Source organism: Sarcophilus harrisii, chromosome 1, assembly GCF_902635505.1.
Source record: "Sarcophilus harrisii chromosome 1, mSarHar1.11, whole genome shotgun sequence".
Lineage (NCBI taxonomy): Eukaryota > Metazoa > Chordata > Mammalia > Dasyuromorphia > Dasyuridae > Sarcophilus > Sarcophilus harrisii.
Window position 1 is genome coordinate 135,260,884 of NC_045426.1, and position 19,105 is coordinate 135,279,988.

Sequence of the window (19,105 nt, forward strand, 5' to 3'; positions counted from 1 at the left end):
TAGGAAAGAAAAACAAACAACAAAAAAAGTAAAAATACTATGCTTCAATCCACATTGAGTTTTCATATTTGTTTCTTTGGATGAGAATGACACTTCCATTTCACATCTATTGGAATTGCTTTGAATCACTGCATTGTTGAAAAAAGCCAAGTTCATCACAGTTGATCATCACATAATTTTGTTGTTACTATGTACAATATTCTCTTGGTTCTGGTCACTTCATTTACTTTGTAAGTTTTTCCAGGGTTTTTTGAAATCAATCTGTTCATCATTTCTTTTAGAACAATAATATTCTATGACATTTATATATCGTAACTTATTCAACCATTCCCTACCTGATGGACTCAATTTCCAGTTCCTTGTCACTATGGAAAGAGCTGTTGCATATATTTTTGAACATGTGGGTTCTTTCCCCTCTTTTATGATCTTTTGGGATACAGACCCAGAAGAAACATTGCTAGAACAAAGGGGATTGCACAGTTTTGTAGCCCTTTTGGCACAATTCTAAATTGTTCTCCAAAATGATTGGACTATTGCACAGCTAAACCAAGAATCCATTAAATTACACTTTTCATCCTAGCTTTGTTATTGGTCAGAAACTTGCTATTCAGTTCTTCTACATATATATATATATATATATATATTTTTTTTTTTTTTTTTTTTTTTTTACAGAGTATAATTTTTATCTACTTCTTCCCTTAGGTTGTAATTTACCACAAATTAGCATATATTCCTGATTTTAAAAAAAGATATTTATCTATGTTTTTTTAGTTATTGTATTGAAAATTAGTTATTCCCCATTCTTAACTTTTCTGAATTTTCCATGTGAATCACACATACGTGCATGCACACACACACATGTGTGTGTACACACACATACACACACACTTTGGGGATTTGGGGAGAATATACTGAACTTAACATTAATGTTTATCCAATTGCCTTGAACAAAAATAAAGTGTTAATTAGGGTTTATTTCAAGTCCTTCTATTCCAATGTGAATTTTTAGTAGTTGAGTATTTCTTGCTTTTGAAGTCTCAAGGGAAATAAATTGGTCTTTAAACCACTTATAAATTGTTAGTGGCTGATTAGACAAGTGTTTTCTAGTTTAAAATTTTTTTTTTAAATCAAATCAAATCAAGTTGTTCTTTGGAGGAGTTTGTTAGTTATTCTGACTCTTTATTAGATTTATTATTATTATTATTAGAGAACCAGTTATTTAAAATTCTTCAGCTGTTTTTGAAATAAAACTACTACTTAGCCTTTGGACACAGCTCTTTCATCCTATACCACTGTACTATAAATTGGAATGTCAAACATGTAAGTAAAAATGAAGTTTCCCTCTTCTGCTCTCATCCCTCTGGTTCGTTTTTTCTTTCCAGGCAAGAGAGTGAATAGCTTGTCCAAAAACTCAGAGGCATCAAGATGCAGGGCAAGATTGGGGAACAGTTAAGTAGTCCGGTGAGGTTCTGATCTAGATGTTGCCAATTAGAATGAAATAAATTTGCAAAGGCAGTTAATAGCCAGATTTTAAAGCCACATAAATATAAATTTGAAGAGTAGTATGTTTTACAGGCACTAGAGACACTGGAAGTTTAAGAGTAGGAGAATGACATAACCAGAATAGTCATTAGGAAAATTAATTTGATACCTTTAGGAAATTGTTACAGTGGTGGGGAATGTAGGACTGTGACATTGTGAGTAGAAAGAGGTCATTAGGGCCATTCACTGCAGCAATTAGAAAAATGGCTCTCTATATGAGTTCAAGGAAATTCAAAAGAGAGGACCTGATTAGTTTCTGCTACCTTTTAAACTTTTTGTTGGCAAATCCTCTCCTTCCCCTTCTCCCCCCAAATCCCCATATAGGATTATCAGGTAGCCTTGAGTTCAGATAGAGAGGGAAAATTGGGAAAGCCCACATACATGATTTTTGTGTACAAAAGAAATTTATCAGTGGCTATTTTTACAACCTTCTGGAGATAGGAAGGGGGTTTCTAATCATAAATTCATATTAGGGCAATAGTTTTTTCAGGTCCCTTCTAGTTTTCTCTTTTGTATAGGAAAAGTCCTATTTCTGGCATATATTAAGAAATTCTTCCTCCTTTTGGGGATTGATTCCAGTATAGTAAATGATGTGGATGAATGTTTTAGCTATTATTTTTACTTCCAGATCTATGATCTACAAAGCAGGATTATTATTAGTTTTGAGCCTTTTTGGCAAAATTTGGCAATTTTTGGCAATTTTAGCAATATTTTTAACATTCAAGGACCATACAAAATTATCATTTAAGAACTCAAGCAGTGGGAGGTTATCATGCCTAGCTTTTAGCTCATCATCCCCTATTTCAGAGCCATATACTGCCGTTGGGCCAAATGTTTTCCCATCCCTGATTTAGGACAATGTGGATATAGTTTAAAATGTTTCCCATTCTAGTCAAGGCTGACTAACAAGGAAGAGCTGAAGGATCTAATCTTCTCTGATTTGTGGTACTTTGGGGCCATTTTTAAAAAATCCAGATCAACAGTTATCTGTGAATTTTTAATTGAGGGAAATTAGAAAACAAGCAATTAAAAATAGATAGATATCCAGAGTGGTAGGGAAATTCTATATTGCTTGACCAATGCCAGGAGGATAGCATTTGTCCTCTCTTTATGAAGATCAGAAGCCTTATGGAGATGCTTTTATTATCATCTTTCCTTTTTGGGGGGCCTTTCTGTAAACTGAAATTCTATATAAGAATGAAGGGTATCTTAACTGGGGGAAAGGGGTTAATTACTGATATTACTTAATATATAAGTGTGTATGCATTATGTGTATATATGTATTTATTCCAGCAAGAAATAATATTCATATTTCTTAAAGGAAAGATAGCATTTAGATTTGATTCTAGGAAGCAGACATGTCCCTGTACAAATCATAGGATGATAGGAATAGGAATAGTGACTAGTTCACTTATTTAATTTGAGTGGGGAACTCCTCAGTAAAGAAATTCCCTCTACAGTTAAGGACAGAAGCTTCTATTCAGCTTATAGGTGATAGATCCTCCCTCCAGCATGGAGAGGTTAAGTAACCATCACATAGCCAGCATGAGAAGTCAAAAGCAGGACTTAAACTTAGGCCTTCGTGGTGCTGAAACCCTTTCTTTATCTACTGTGCCATGATGCCTTTCCAAGAGAGGGCCATAGATCCCATAGATTAGATACTATGAAATGAATAGGAGGTGAAAAATGGAAGGTATGTTGTGAGCATGTTCAACAGGACTTGGCAAATAATTGGATAATGGGGTGTATGAGGAAGAGGGAAGAGTCTAAAAGGACTTGAGTTTCAGCAGAGACAGTGGAGAAGGAATGAAAGGCAAGTTTAAAGAAGAAGAGGATGAGTTCAGTTTTGGACAAGTTAAGTTTGAGGGGCTGGCAAGACATTTAAAGGAAATTATTAAATAAGCAGTTGGAAATGTAGAATTGGCGTTCACAGGAGATACAAGTATTTGGGAGTTAGTGACATAAGTTATTCAGGTGTTTCAGTTGTGTCTGACTCTTTGTGATCCCATGGCAAAGATACTGGACTGGTTTGCGGTTTCTTTCTCCAGATCATTTTACAGAAAAGGAAACTGAGGTAAATAGGGTTAAGTGATTTGCTCAGAGTCACAAAGCTAGTAAGTGTCTGAGGCAGGATTTGATCTTAGGAAAATGAGTCTTCCTGACTCTAGGCCTTGCACTCCTACCTATTATACCACTTCCCTGACCAACAGTGACACCAGAGGGGATGAGTATTAATGAATTAAATTGAGTCAAGTTCAGTTTAATTCGCTTAGCTTCTCTGGGTCTTACAGTTAAAAGAACATTGTTTCTAGAATTAGGGTCTGGCCTTATATATTACCTATAATGCTTACTACCTTTGTGACCTTGGGCATATGCCTCTAAAAATTCCTGTATTTAATAGAGACAAAGAAAAGAAATATTCTTTTCCTTGTTTTTTAAAAAGAACTTTTTGGTTCTATCTTGTACTTTAATTTCCTACTTTATATTTACTGTTTATTTGATGGAGCTGAGTTTATATCCATGTGTTCAAGATAAAAATTCAGTGTTCTTTTCAAGTGGGTATAAGTCTGTAAGACCTCAAAATGCAAAGGACTAATGTGCCTGTGGTAGAACCTTTCAAGTTCTTATTGTTTCTCTTTTGATCCAACTCATGAACCATGTATCCAGCATCTCTGACAAATGACCATCTAGTATCTGCTTATAGACTTCCTGGGATGGGGAATTCACAACTCTCTGAGGGTAACCTATTATATTTTTCAATAGATGATTGGAAAATTTTCATTTCATTTCGTTTTTCTTTTTTGATGAGTGATAATGGAGAGTATACTTTCATTGATGTATAAAATTCTTAGTGATTAGACATCTTTTACTAAGGTAGAGAGCAACAGAATGCTTTTCCTCCTCTTTATCTTCTGATTACTTCAAATCCCACTTAAAAATCTTATTTTCTATAGGAAGCTCTTTTCAGTTTGCATTAATTCTAATGCCTTCCCTCTGTTAAATATTTCCAATTTCTTTTACATGTAGCTTGTTTTTATATAGTTTGTATGTTGTCTCCCTCATTGGATTATGAGCTCCTTGAGAATTGGGACTATCTTTTGCCTTTCTTTGTATCCCCAAGGCTTAGCTCAGGCACTTAAAAACTTAGTTATTTTATTATTATCAGTATATTGACTGACTGGAATATTTATGTATCCTAAGAGAGTTGTCTGAAACACCGAGAGATTAAATGATTTGTTGTGAGTCATAAAGACATTATGTGTCAGAGGTAATATGAATTCAGATCTTATTGATTCTGAGTCAGCTTTCTTTCTATATTATACCAGACTGTCTCTCAGAATTTTTTATTCATTGTGCTTTGTCTTCTTCTTGGGTTAAAAAGGACACATCAGATGCTATTTACTATAGCTATTTGCTATTTTAAGTGTTTAAAACCTTCTGGCTGGAGATATACATAAATTTGATATTTATCTTCATAGAGGTGCTAGGTGATACTGAGTAAATGAAATTCTCAGAATGGTGGTGGGATAGAGAACAGTGATATGGAGAAGGTGAGAAGGGAGTGAGAAGGAGAGAACCATTGAGAGAGACTAGAGAAGCATTTTGAGAGAGTATGCAAAAGATTTTGGAATTTATGGAATCTGAGTAGTTTGGTTCTACCGTCAGAGACTATTAAGAATGAAAGGTTCAAGATATACGAAATCATAACAAAGAATTAAAAAATAAAGTAGATATTTACCAACTGAAGGCTGAAGAAGTAAATTGTGGTACTTAAATGAAATGGAATATTATTGTGCCATAAGAAACAAAAGATTATTAAGAATTCAGAAGCATGGAAAAACTTGTATAAACTGATACGAAACAAAGTTCGCAGAACCAGGAAAAACAATATATACTTACTACAATAATGAAAATGGAAAGAACAAAAAAATCCCACCCAAAATGAGTGCTATGTCATTAGAATGCCTATTGGCAATATGGAATTCTTGGTGAAGATTGCTGCAGTATATTCTGAGACTCAGTTGCTGTGTTGATTAATTTTACTGATCTAAACTTCTTCCCTCACTTTTTTACTCTTTTTTATAAAGAATGATTTTCTGATGGGGAAGGGAATAAGAGAAATATATATTTGAAAATGAAAGTAATATTCAAATATTCTTTTACAAAGGAAAGCTTTGTAAATTGTGCCAAATCTTGAAATTCAAAAAAGACAATTGGATTTGACTTTTAGGATATTAATACTAATCTTAGAACAGTTTCCCTAGGAATCATGGAGGTACAAGCATTTTTGTAATGGGTTCAGAGAGTGGTTAGTGAAGGTAATGATTGTAGTCTATTTTTTTTTTTTTAACTTTGGCATTGAATGAGAGGAGAAGGAAGAGATTGAAAACTCAAGAGAGCAGAAGAGTCAAAGAAATGCAATTTTAACTTTTCAGTTTGAACATATTTGTAGGCTAAAGGGCTAGTTGAGAAGAGGAATAGTTGATAGAGTAAGATTCTAGTGATTAGAATTAAAAGCATTGGCTCCTTGATAAAAGGATTGGCTCCCTTGACACAGTAGTACAGGAAAAAAGGAAAATGAGTGAGAACACAAAATTTTTTAGGTCTGGAGGAGGGAAGCTGAAGAACCTTATAACAGCTGGCCTTTTTCTCAGTAAGAGGTGAGGTAATCCACTATGAACATGAAGGGGGTCAAGGAATTGAGCAAAGAGACGAAGGTTTGAAACCATCATGGAGGGAAATGTGAAAAGGAAATGAGATGGTTAATAGGATTGCTGAGCTCTAGGGAGACCCTTGCTGAGAATCTTGCTGATAGGATTCATTTATTCTGGAAGCAGATATCACAGGTTTTGTGATTTTTCTCCAACATATTTTGGCCAGCACGGAATTGGAACAAAGGAGGTCAATGATGAATTTGACTAGAATGGTGGGAAGGAATGATGAAAGTCAAAAGGGTTGAAAAATTCAAGTGGAAAAAATACATTGAAATTATTATTTTTTTATTATAGATTTTTATTTACAAGATATATGCATAGATAATTTTTCAGCATTGACGATTGCAAAACCTTTTGTTCCAACTTTTCCCCTCCTTCCCCCTATCCCTTCCCCCAGATGGCAGGCTGACCAATACATGTTAGATATGTTAAAGTATAAGTTAAATACAATATATACATTGAAATTATTGATCAGTTTAAGATTGGGTAGGTAGAGAAGTGAAGTAACATCGGTCATGTGATAAATTGGAAAAGTGGAGAGAAGTAATATACATCGGAGAGATTCTGAGCTTTTATGGCTTTATATTTTAAATCATTTAAGTTTAGATTATTAGAAAGGTATGAGTTTTTCGATTTGATAATTATAGCTCCTATTTTATAGCCCTTTACATTTCACCACATTTCCTCCAGCAGACTTCTCATTATATTGCCATTTTACAGATGAGGAACCTGAGACTGAGAGCTAGCATTGAAAACCACATCTCTGACCTTAAGCCCAAGTCACTTTCCTTTGCACCACATTGCCTATAGATTATTGGAGATACCCATTGGTTTGAGATCAGTACCCTGTGTTCAGAATTATGGTGTCAACATACAAGAGGATATTGCCATAATCATTAGGAGAATTTTTTGCCTAGGTTGCCTGATTTTTAAAGTATGTAATTTGCACTCTTTTTTTTTTATGGTTTTATTTTTTTTCCCTAGGTAAAAAAGCCCCGATTTTGTTTACAAAAGACATGATTGAATCAATGAAGGAAGGCTCAGTTGTTGTGGATTTAGCAGCTGAAGCAGGAGGAAACTTTGAAACAACTAAGCCAGGGGAACTTTATGTCCATAAGGTATTGTTAATAATAATAATGGTTACAGTAATGATGCATTTTGCTGATGCAGTGTGTCTGTGTTTAGGAACCAAAATATAGCTTATAAGAATATCACTACAAGTATTTATTAAGCATTTTCTATGTACTTTAATAATTGTCATTATAAGGGATGCAAAGAAAAAAAATGAAACCATTCCTGCCCTCAAGGAGCTTGCTTTAGACTTGGATTTGTGTATGAAACTGGGAAGAGGGCTGAAACACATGTATAAAGATACATGAATATAAAAAACATACAAAGTAAATTGCAAGAGGTGTTGTTGGATTGAGGTTTAGCAAACTCAGTGGTCTGCCCTATCTGGTAGTTTTTTTCTTTAAAGGAATTTAAAAAAAATCACATTGATGTAATGAGTTTATAGGCAAAAATTGTTGTATATTTAAAAAACATTTAAATATATAGGAGTTAGCTATAATTATAAGATACCATTAGCCTGTGAAATTACTTAAGGGCAGGGACTTTTCTTTGGCTCCCTTAGCATATAGCTCAGTGTCTGGCACAAAATAGGAACTTAACAAATATTTATTTGACTGAATGAAGTTAAAGCTATACTATATTTTAAAATTTGGTGATGAGCTTTATTAATTCTATTTTTTTTTTTTTTTTTTTGTCTAGGGAGTTACTCATATAGGCTATACAGACCTTCCTAGTCGAATGGCTACCCAGGCCAGTACGCTGTATTCAAACAATATTATCAAACTTCTAAAGGCAGTTAGCCCTGACAAAGATAATTTCTATTATGAGGTGAAAGATGACTTTGACTTTGGCACAATGGGCCATGTTATTAGAGGGACTGTGGTAATGAAGGTAAGTAAGCCTTTTAATTCAGCCTATTAATTTCTTATGTCATGTGGATTATCTTTTATGGATTTCTGTTTAAGACAAAATATTACTTTGGGTTTTGTGGATGTGTTGTAACAAAAATTTATGAGTGTTTAAAAAATAGCTTTTTAGCAAAACAGAAAAAGATCCAGCATCATGACTGTTTACTTTAAACATTTTTGTTATTCTGATATTTATTTAATTTATAAATCCTCTTTTCTAATTTCTGTTAGGATGGCAAGATAATTTTCCCAGCACCAACACCAAAAAATATTCCTCAGGGAGCCCCTGTGAAACCAAAGACAGTAGCTGAGCTTGAAGCTGAGAAAGCAGCTAGTATTACCCCATTCCGCAAGACTATGACTACAGCATCTGCGTATACAGCAGGTAAGGGATAGTATATTTGCCTCTCCTGTTCCTTCTACTCATACCTTCTCCTCCCCCATTGGGAATTATTTAATTTGAGCTTCATAAGTAATATATAGATACCAAAATTATATCATCCAAAAGCCTTATATTGTTCATTAAATTTTATTGGCAATTGGGTGCTTATAAAATAATTTTCCCTTAGAGTAGGAGGTCTTAACCTGAGACCTCTGAACTTAAAAAAAAAGTTGATGACTTTTCATTCGTTATCCAATTTATGCCATTTTATTCAATGAAAAATGTGATTTTGAAAATGATTAAAATGCTTTGCTCTAGAGGAAGAACTTTATGAAATTCTTTACAACAATTAGAGTGAAATAGTTAAAGAATTTTGGCTTTTTTGAAGTTGCAGAATGATAATATATGAAAATACATATTGAATCTATGAAGATAAATCACTCATTTCTTTTTTTTTGGTGGAAATAAAACCAACCAACTATGATTGTCTACAGAGTTGGGTATCATTGGGGAATCCAGGTGTTTGTCTGAAGAATAAGACCTGGGATACAGGTATAGCTGTCATGTATTTAACATGTTAAATGTTAGCCTCATTGAGGACCTTTTAATTCTTGTCCTGCTTTACAACTTACTAGTCATTATTTGTTTCTAACTGTGAGTTAGTTATAGCTTTAAAATGTGGTTATAGATAGTAACACATGCTTACTTGCTAAACTTGTTCCCCTTGAAATTTTTAATATAGGGAATGATTGTAGATAGGCTTTTAGTTCTTTGGTCAAAAATTTCCCTTTTAACTTAGATTTCTGCCTGGCCAAAAGTAGAAGCATAATTATCAACAATCAATAGACAAATTTAACTTTTGTATTATTAGATGCTTTAAAGTTCCCTAGCAGATCTTGGGATCATCCATCTATCCATCCATCCATCCATCCATCCATTCATTCATCATTTATTTGTTTATTGCCAAGCTAAACAAGCCACTATCCATCTATAAAGGCTTCGAGGGGTCTTCAAACTTTTTTAAATAGGCAGCCAGTTCACTGTCCCTCAGACTGTTGGAGGGCCAGACTATAGTAAAAACAAAAACTTTGTTTTGTGGGCCTTTAAATAAAGAAACTTCATAGCCCTGGGTGAGGGGGATAAATGTCCTCAGCTGCCGCATCTGGCCTGTGGGCCGTAGTTTGAGGACCCCTGGCTTAGCCTCTGTAAAATCCCAACTTTATGGTTCCTAGTTATGAATGGATGGACCATCATCAGCATTTATCATTTCATTTAAATATGCTGGTTATTTTTTTATTTTTTTTTGGTTCATTTAACTTTGTGGCATTTTGTCTATATAGTGAAGTATCTCTTCCAAAACCTTTTGAGATTGCTGAAATCCAAATTAGACTTTCTTGGCTTGGACTTCATTTACTTTTTTTTTTTTTGAATCGTGGTCAGTGTATTTAAATAAACATTAAGGTAGTGAATTCCAGCTTTAGAAAAGAAGGCCTTTATTGGATTTCATTATCCTTATGAACTAGTGTGCATCTTATTCTAATTTGCATATTTTAATGAATTTAAATAATTGATCAGGGGCTAACTAAATTGCATTTCTCAAAATGGGGAACTTTTAAAAAAAATCTCCATTTTTTAGGTAATCCAGGTATGGGAATCTTATTGTTTCTTAGTTCACCTTTTATATATCATAACATTTTAAGTAGTTTACAGTGAAATGACTTCCTTGATCTTCATATTAATCTTGTGAAGCAGACAGCACAGGGATTATTATTTCCATTTTACAGATGAAGAGTCCTAAGGATCAGTGAGATTATAGGCATGCTGAAGGACATATAGCCAATAGAGCTGGGATAGAAAAATAGTCTTCTGATTTTCATGTCCAGCTGGCTGTTACTTAGATCATGTTGACTTTTTGTTTACTATCTGAATATGAGAGCCATCTATCTTTTTAATGTACATTTTCTTTTGTTCTTTCAAAAAGATCAAAGAAGCAGCATAATAGAAACTATTATAAAAACCTGCCTGAGAGGAAAATATTGTTAAGTTTACTCCAGTATAATGATTAGAAAGAAAAATGTCACTTCGTTTGTGTGAAACATGAACACATTAGAACAAAAACTTGGCTAACCTATAAAATTTAAGTACTGCTTATCTATTATTTAGTTATCTTGCAAATAATTAAGTAGCCAGACATTTTGAAATAGTGTGTTAGTAGAAATAGTACAAGAATATTACACTATGCTTCTGCCTTATTATAAAATAGTAGATTTAGAACTGGAAGGAGGTTATTGAGCCCATCTCTCTCCTAGGGCCATAGGTTGAGTTGGAATGGCTCTCAGAGGATGTCTAGTCCAATCTTTTAATTTTATTGATAAGACAACTGAGATCAAATTAAGTGACTTAGCCAAGGTTATATGACCATTATGAAAGAGAGCTGGGATTTGAACCCAGTTCCTCTGAATGGGAGCTTTCCTAAATACTCTAGTTGCTTCATCTGTAGAATGACATTTCCCCTTAAGAAGGTTTCTCTGTTAAGAAAGCTGAGTTCTCTTGCTATCATTCTCCCTTTTCTTCCCTTCTTCACTTACCACTAGGTAACCCTGGTCTTCTGTGGAGGAATAGCCTCACATATGTTTGTTATTAAGAAAGGCGATAATTAAAGATGTATGTTCAAAACTGACTGTATTCTTCTGCACATTCTTAATTTAATTTGTGTTTTTTTTTCTTTTTAAAATCACATTTGCTGACTTGGTGCTGAAGCTGGTGCTCATGGCCCTGGCCAACAGAACAATCCAGATTCAGGAGCAATTGCAACACTTTGGCTCCCTGGGCTGGTGGACACCATATGTTTTAGGGAGGTGCCGGAGTGAATGAAATCCTTCCTACTCCTTTTAACCTTCTTCCCTCACTCAGCCAAATTTTAGAGTGGCATAAATTTGGCTTTTTTAAAGCTATATCCTTGCCAAACCAAAAAATGCCTTGGTGCATTGTATACAGGCCTGTGATTTGGGGAATAAGATTTGTTTAACAGCTAGATGGCCCTGTCTATGTTTGATAGTCAGAGAATAGTCAGAGCGAGTGGGAGAGAGTCAGAAGAAAATTTTCTCCTTTTTTTCAGATTGTTAAGGAGCTGGACTTTGACCATGAGTATCTCAGGCTCCTTTTCTTTTTAAAAATTAAATCCATTATTTTGTTTTATTGATGATAATTATTTTTACTTCGTAGTCTTTTCCAAGTATTTTCCATTCCTCTGGTTTGTCTTCCCATATTGTAAATTAAAAAGAAGTTATACAAAACTAACCAACATAAACATGTGAGTCAGCACAAGTGACATTTTAGTACTCCCATTTCTGTGTCTCCATTGATCTCCTGTTATTAACTGTTGAATTTTTGCTTTTCATTATTTAAATAAACAAAAATTCACTATCGGTTGTCAGGGAAGATAAATGTACTTTGAAAGCATTGACTATGCTATATTTCTTCTTTAATGTGATCATTAACCTTCTTAGTTCATACTTGTAATAACTTTTTTTTAATGTTGTCTTTCTCTAGGTCTAACTGGTATACTTGGTTTGGGCATTGTAGCTCCCAATTCAGCCTTTTCTCAGATGGTGACAACTTTTGGATTAGCTGGCATTGTGGGCTACCACACAGTTTGGGGTGTCACTCCTGCTCTCCACTCACCTCTGATGTCTGTAACTAATGCTATCTCAGGTAAGGGAGTTTTTAATCTTAAGTTTTCCTCCAGGTTAGTTCGTCAGTTTTTTTTTTTTTTTAAGATTTCAATCTAATAATACTTGTACTTTAAGTAATAGCATGCTTAAAGCTTATGTGAATACATTAAAAGAATTGTTTCAGAAAATTTTGGTGTCTTAGGTAGTGTGTTCTGCTTCCTGGTAGAAATTAAATGTCATTTTGGGGGATTTGATGATGTGAACTATTTTAAAGTTTTTGTTGTGGATGTTGCAAATTGCATTGTAATGTGTTTGTGCCAAACTGCTTGGCAAAGTCTGAAAATGCCTAGAGATCAATTGGTACGTAATAAAATTAGCATTGATTAGTGTCTAATATATTTTAGGGGTGAGAGATACTATGATGTATACATTAAATAGTTCCTGCCCTCAAGGAGTTTCCATTCTCTTTGAGGGGGTGGGATTAGATATATTTGATCTACATAAAACTGTATTACATTAAAAATGTATCGAGTGTGAGAATCATATTGAATAGCATAACTTAAAGTGAGTGGAAATATTCAGTATTCTTAGAAAAGGGACCTGATGTGCAACTTATGGGGTTCTTAATATTTCCCGAGACTAAGAATAGTTTTAGCAATGTAACATCTGACATAGGTGGACCATGTCAAGTTATAATAAGATATAAGTTCCTTGTTGACTGGGATCTTTTGTGTCTTAGTCCCACTGGAAAGCTGCACAGAGTGGCAGAAGACTGAATCCCAGAATCTTAGGGTGGGAAAAGTCCTCATAAATCATTTGGTCCAAGACTCGGAGCAAGAATCTCTGTTATGATAAAAGAACTGAGTTTAGGTTGTTTCACTGCCCCATAATAGGCATATGATCTTGGAAAAGTCACTTTTTTCCCTTGGCTTTAGTTTCTCATTTGTGAAATGGGTATGATAATAATTGTATTATCCACCTCACAGAGTTGAGTTGAGGAAAATGGTTGTAAACCTTAAAGCATTACTAAAATGTAAGTAGTTTTTATTACATTTGTATCCCACAAAGGGCTCAAGACTGCTTTGCATATAGTAGGTGCTTAGTTAGATGTTTGTTTCCTTAATGGAAAGTAGCTAGGAAACAGCTCTTTTAATAGGTCTATATGCTCTCTTATAAAATAAAATTTGAAGTATATAGCTTTCCTTATATGAAACTCTGAAAAATTAATAACCAGAATGCCTTCAGACTGCCCTGCTTAAAGTGAATTTGGTGACTCCTTGGGTCATTTTTCATAGTTTATGTTAAATCTTACAGGGGGATTAGTCACAGCTTTAAAAACAATGTTTTTGTACCTTTGCATATCTTAATACTCTTTTTCCTCCCCACTAAAAGTATTGTTCAGATATTTAATATTCATCTTGTAAAACACCTTTATGTTCATTTTCTATGTCATATAGTAGGATACTTAATAAATACTTATTTTCTTCCTCCCTTTCTTCTTCCTTCCCTTCTTTTCCTTCCTCTCTCCTTTCCTCCCTCCCTTTTTCCTTCCCTTCCTCTCTTCCTTCCTTTCTTCTTCCTTTCTTCTCTCCTTTCCTTTCTTCCCCTTCCTCTCTTACTTTCTTCCTTCCTTTCTTCTTCCTTTCTTCTCTCCTTTCCTTTCTTCCCCTTCCTCTCTTACTTTCTTTCTTCCTTCCTTCCCTGCCTTCCTCCCTCTCTCCCTTCCTTCCTTCTTTCTTCTCTCCCTCCCTCCCTTCCTCTCTCCATACATCCCTTCCTGTTCTGTCTCTCCCTAACCCCCTATCCCTCCCTCTCCCTCCTTCTTTCCCTCTCCTTTCCTCCTTCCTTTTTTCTCCTTCCCTTTCCCTCCCTTCTTTCTTCTTCCTCCCTTCATTCCTCCCTCCCTTTCTCTCTCTCTCTCCTTCCCTTTCTCCCTCTCCCTCCATGCCCCTCTCTCCCTGCCTTCCTTTCCTTCTCTCCCTCCTCTCCCTTCTTTCTCCCCTCCCTTTCCCTCCTTCCTTCTCTCTTCCTCTACACTCTTCTTTCCTCCCCTCCCTCTTCCTCCTTCCTTCCCTCCCTATCTCCATCCCTCCCTCTGCTTCTTTCTTCCCCCTTTCTCCTCCTCCCTCTTCCTCCCCCTCTCCCTCCACACTCCTTTTCTCTCTTCCCTTCCCTTCCTCTCCACCTCTCTCTTTCCCCTCTCCTTTCTCCTCCTCCTTTTCTTCTCTTTCTCCCTCTACACTCCTCTTTCCTTCCCTCCTTCCTTCCTTCCCTCTCTATCTACCTCTATCCCTCCCTCCATTTCTGTCTCTCCCCATTCCTCCCTTCTTCTCCCTCTTCCCCTCCCTTTCCGTCCACACTTCCTCTTTCTCCTCCCCTCTCTTTTCCTCCTTCCTTTCCTCCCTCCCTCTCTTATCTTTATCCCTCCCATTCCTCCTCCCTCCCTCCCTTCTTCCCTCCCTCATTTCCCCTTCCTGTTTTTGTTCCCTGTGACAGATTTTTTCTAATCATAAAAGTACATCTTCACTTCAATGAATATTTATTAACCATATATTATGTGGTTAGGTGCTGAGGATACAAAGACAAATGATTTAGCCTTGATCTCAATAATATTGGTAGGATTTGGGGGGGTCTTAGCATTCTTCTAATGCCTTTTCTAGTTGTTCATTTAGTCAACAAGCTTTTATTAAGTACCTACTGTGTGCCTGTTGTTCAAAGGGCAGGTCCATTTTATGGGTGGAGAACATTTGATCCAGACTTAGGTTGTGACTTGTGCAAACTTAAAAAAACTAGTAAGAGAAGAAGCTGGGCTTTCAAATTCAACAAACATTAATGAGTCACCTGCTGGTATAGCTCTTGCTGCCTTAAATTTGAGTCTAGGTATTGACTCCTAGACCAGGACTTTTTCTATATTCCCATTCCAATCCTGGAAAAATGTTTCATAGCCAGGCAATCTTAAATAATTATCTATACAATTTTTATGAAATAGTAATTAGAGTTTTATTTGCCTTTTTAAAAAATTGGAGCATTTTTTTCTGTACTTACTACACATCATTGAAGTGAGATGGGAGCATTGTTTTGATTTGGGAATTTCTTTATCTGTCATTTTACTCTGTTTATTCTTCTTTCTTAGGTTTGACTGCAGTTGGAGGGTTAGCACTAATGGGAGGACACATCTATCCTTCTAATACACCTCAGGGTCTTGCTGCACTTGCTGCTTTCATATCTTCTGTCAACATTGCAGGTACCTGGATTCTCCTGTTGATACAGCACCTGTGAAACTCCAAATCCCTTGTTCATTTACTGTTATAATTAGAAAGTAATAAAAACACAAAGTTTTTTTTAAAATGGAGATTGAAGAACTTATATATAGATCAACAGCAAGAGACTGTCAGCTATACAGGAATTCAATTGAGAATTAAGAAATTTTGTCCTCAAGTAATGAAACCCCTTTAAAAGGAATGTCATACTCATCTGTTTTTTTTTAAACCATATTTCTTGGAAGTTCCGATGATTAAAAAGAATTTCTTGCCATGGATAAACTGGAAAATTATTTTAGATATAGATCTGAATTGAACTGGCTCAGACATATCATTATAGTATCTCTAGATAGGCTTAGGAATTTTTCTGAAGCTGTACTTATCAATCTATTAGTATCAACGATTGTTCTTAAAAATAAAAAAATCTGGCGTGACTTAGAGTTTTCTTTGCACTGTTTAAAGAACTTTAATATACTGCGGTGCCATTGGAAAAAATACTGATTTTGCGGTCACAGGTTGTTGTTGTTCAGTTGTTTTTCAATCATGTTCAATTCTTTTGACCCCATTTGGAGTTTTTTGGGAAAGGTATTGGAGTGATTTGCCATTTCCTTCTCCAGCTCATTTTACAGATGAGGAAACTGAGGCAAAAAGGGTTAAGTGAATTGTCTAGGTTCACACAGCTATTAAATGTTTGAGGCTGGATCTGAACTCTGGTCTTCTCAACTCCAAAAGTGGTATTTAAATCTTGGGTCTTCTATTTGTTACCTCTTTGAGTTTGTTAAGATGTTGAACCTCTCTGGGCTTCAGTTCTCACATGTAAAATGAAGGAGTTGGATCACATGACCTAATTTAGAAGGTAATTTTAGATCTATGATGCTATGAACTCTTGACATAGTGTTCTTTTGATTGTTTTATCAGAATTAATTATAATATTGTTTAATAGGCAGAACAGCAAATTAGAAATAGATTCATGACCTTTGAGCTTTTGTGTTTTCCTTCTATTTGAAATGCTATTATTTTTAGTCATGTGGAAATAATTAGTTCTATACTCTGATAACATTTTTTTCTAATTGAACTTACTTACTATACAATATACTTCTTCATGTTTTATAGTTATAAAACAGATTAAATGACTTGTAGGTTATAAAGTTTCCTTTAAAATAGAAATAGCATTATGGCTATTTAAATAGTTTTCTTCTTCAAGGAAATAATTTCTTTAATTTTGATATTTCATTTATTCTAATTAGGTGGTTTCCTGGTGACCCAAAGAATGTTGGACATGTTTAAACGGCCAACTGATCCCCCTGAATACAATTACTTGTATCTGCTCCCAGCTGGTACATTTGTTGGGGGTTATTTAGCTTCACTCTATGGTGGTTACAACATTGAACAGGTAAGAGACCGATTCACTTTTTTTTTTTTTTTTTAGCAATTTTCATATCTATATCTATATATATTTTCAGTTAAACCTTATGTCTGAGAGTATGTGACCATTTGTTGAACCAATCAAAGCAGTGAAGCTGGAAGCATTTGGATAGAGTAGAAAGAACAATGAGGCTGTCACAGAACTATTCTTGGCCTTGCCATTAATTAGTTGTGTAAGGGATAATCTACTTATCTTTTCTGGTCTAAGTTTCCCCATTTGTAAATGGAGCATGATAGTTTTGTTGCTTGGTCATTTTCAGTTGTGCCTTACTCTTTGTAACTCGTCTTGGAGTTTTCTTTGCAAAGTCACTAGAATAGTTTGCCATTTTCTTCTTAGCTCATTTTATAGATGAGGAAATTGAGGCAAACAGGATGGTGTTAGGGCTAATAAATATCTGAGGCCAGATTTGAACTTGGGGCTTTTTGACTCTAGGGCTCTAGGGCTGGCACTATATCTATTGTGTTACATAGCTGCCCTTCTAGTATGATAGTACCCTTCTGTCAAGCCAACTTACCCTCCTTTGCAGGATTATTATTATTATTATTTAATAATAATAGCTTTTTATTTTTCAAAATACATGCAAAGACAGTTTTCAACATTCACCCTTGCAAAAACCTTGTGTTCCAAATTTTTCTCCTACTTTCCTCTTTTCCCTCCTCTAGAATATAGGTTAAACGTGCAATTTTCTAAATGTATTTCCATGCTGTATTTATCATGCTGTACAAGAGAAATCATATCAAAAGAGGAAAAAAATGAGAAAGAAAAAACAAATAACAACAACAACAAAAAGCTGGAAATACTATGTTGTGATCCACATTCAATTCCTGTAATACTCTCTCTGGATGCAGTTGGCTCTCTCCATCGCAAGACTTTTGGATTGGCTTAAATTAGCTCATTGTTGAAAAGGGCTATGGCCAACACAGTTGATCATCACATAATCTTGTTGCTGGGTACAATGTTCTCTTGGTTCTACTCACTTCACTCAGCATCAGTTCACGCACGTCTCTCCAGAGCTTTTTGAAATTAGCCTTTTGCAGGATTATTGTGAGAGAAGATAATAGATGAATGATTTTTTTTTTAAGATTGTTCTTTGCAGGTGTATTTATTATTTTTCAAATGCCAGACTTTTGAATTAAAATAATCTTTTTTGTTCTTTATCAAATGAGCCATTTCTCTTAACAAATTGGTCATTCAGTTTGATGATCATTTCTTATGGGACTATTATAATACCATTATGTTATGACTAATATAATACTATCCTTGCTACTCTGGCTGCTAGAAAAAGATAGTTGTTGTTATCATCTTCATCATCATCATTATCCTGCTAGCATTTATAAAGTAATTTACAAATATTATTTTACTTTGTCCTCATAACCACCCTGTGGGAGGTAGGTGCTGTGATTATTTTCATCTTGCAGATGAGAAAACTGAGACAGAGAGAAGTTACATAATTTTCTCAGGGTTACACATCTAATCAGTACCTGAGACCAAATTTGAACTCAGTTCTTTTTGACTTTAGGCCCATTGGTCTGTCCATTGTACCACCTAGTTTATGTATGTCTATTTTAAAGTAGGTAAGTTCTTTTTTAAAGTAATGGTTTCATAAAAAAACTAATATGGATCCAGAATTAGGTACATCATAAGTATATTTAAATTAAATTCTTAAATCTGCTATTAATTTTTACATATTTTATATGTACTATATTTATGTTCATATTGTTTTCCTCATAAAATGTAAACTTTTGGCATTATATGTATTTGACATGTCACATTTTTTGACATTGTTTTTACAGATTTTTTTCCCGTTCTCTTTTTAAAAAAGGATACAAGGACTATTTTTGAGTTCTTTTTGTATTGGTAGATTAAATAGTCAAGCCAGGATTTCAATTGAGATTAAGTTCGAAATTGGAATCTGTCAATACTTAAAAATTTTCTTGAACTTAAAAAGAAAGAAGGAAGGTCTTGGAGGAAAAATATGACTCTGAATTTTATACCTTCTTCCAGGGTGGAAGGGTGATGAAAGTTTATGGCACATTTAAAATGTGCCATAGTGAATGGAAAGCATTCATTCATTATAAAGGTTTATTTGATGACTATTGAATATACAGTTCTTATTTGGGCTTGGCA

At 34.7% G+C, this 19,105-nt stretch overlaps 1 protein-coding gene across 1 annotated transcript in view; it reads left to right on the plus strand.

Annotated features, from left to right (window-relative positions):
• Window positions 1-19,105, plus strand: part of NNT (nicotinamide nucleotide transhydrogenase) — a 110,394-nt gene that overhangs the window by 40,541 nt on the left and 50,748 nt on the right. Inside the window, exons 8-13 of the mRNA XM_003759903.4 lie at window positions 7,242-7,375; window positions 8,028-8,219; window positions 8,468-8,621; window positions 12,171-12,332; window positions 15,426-15,536; window positions 16,800-16,945. Coding sequence (XP_003759951.1) covers window positions 7,242-7,375; window positions 8,028-8,219; window positions 8,468-8,621; window positions 12,171-12,332; window positions 15,426-15,536; window positions 16,800-16,945 — 899 coding nt within the window. The remainder of the gene's footprint in view (window positions 1-7,241; window positions 7,376-8,027; window positions 8,220-8,467; window positions 8,622-12,170; window positions 12,333-15,425; window positions 15,537-16,799; window positions 16,946-19,105) is intronic.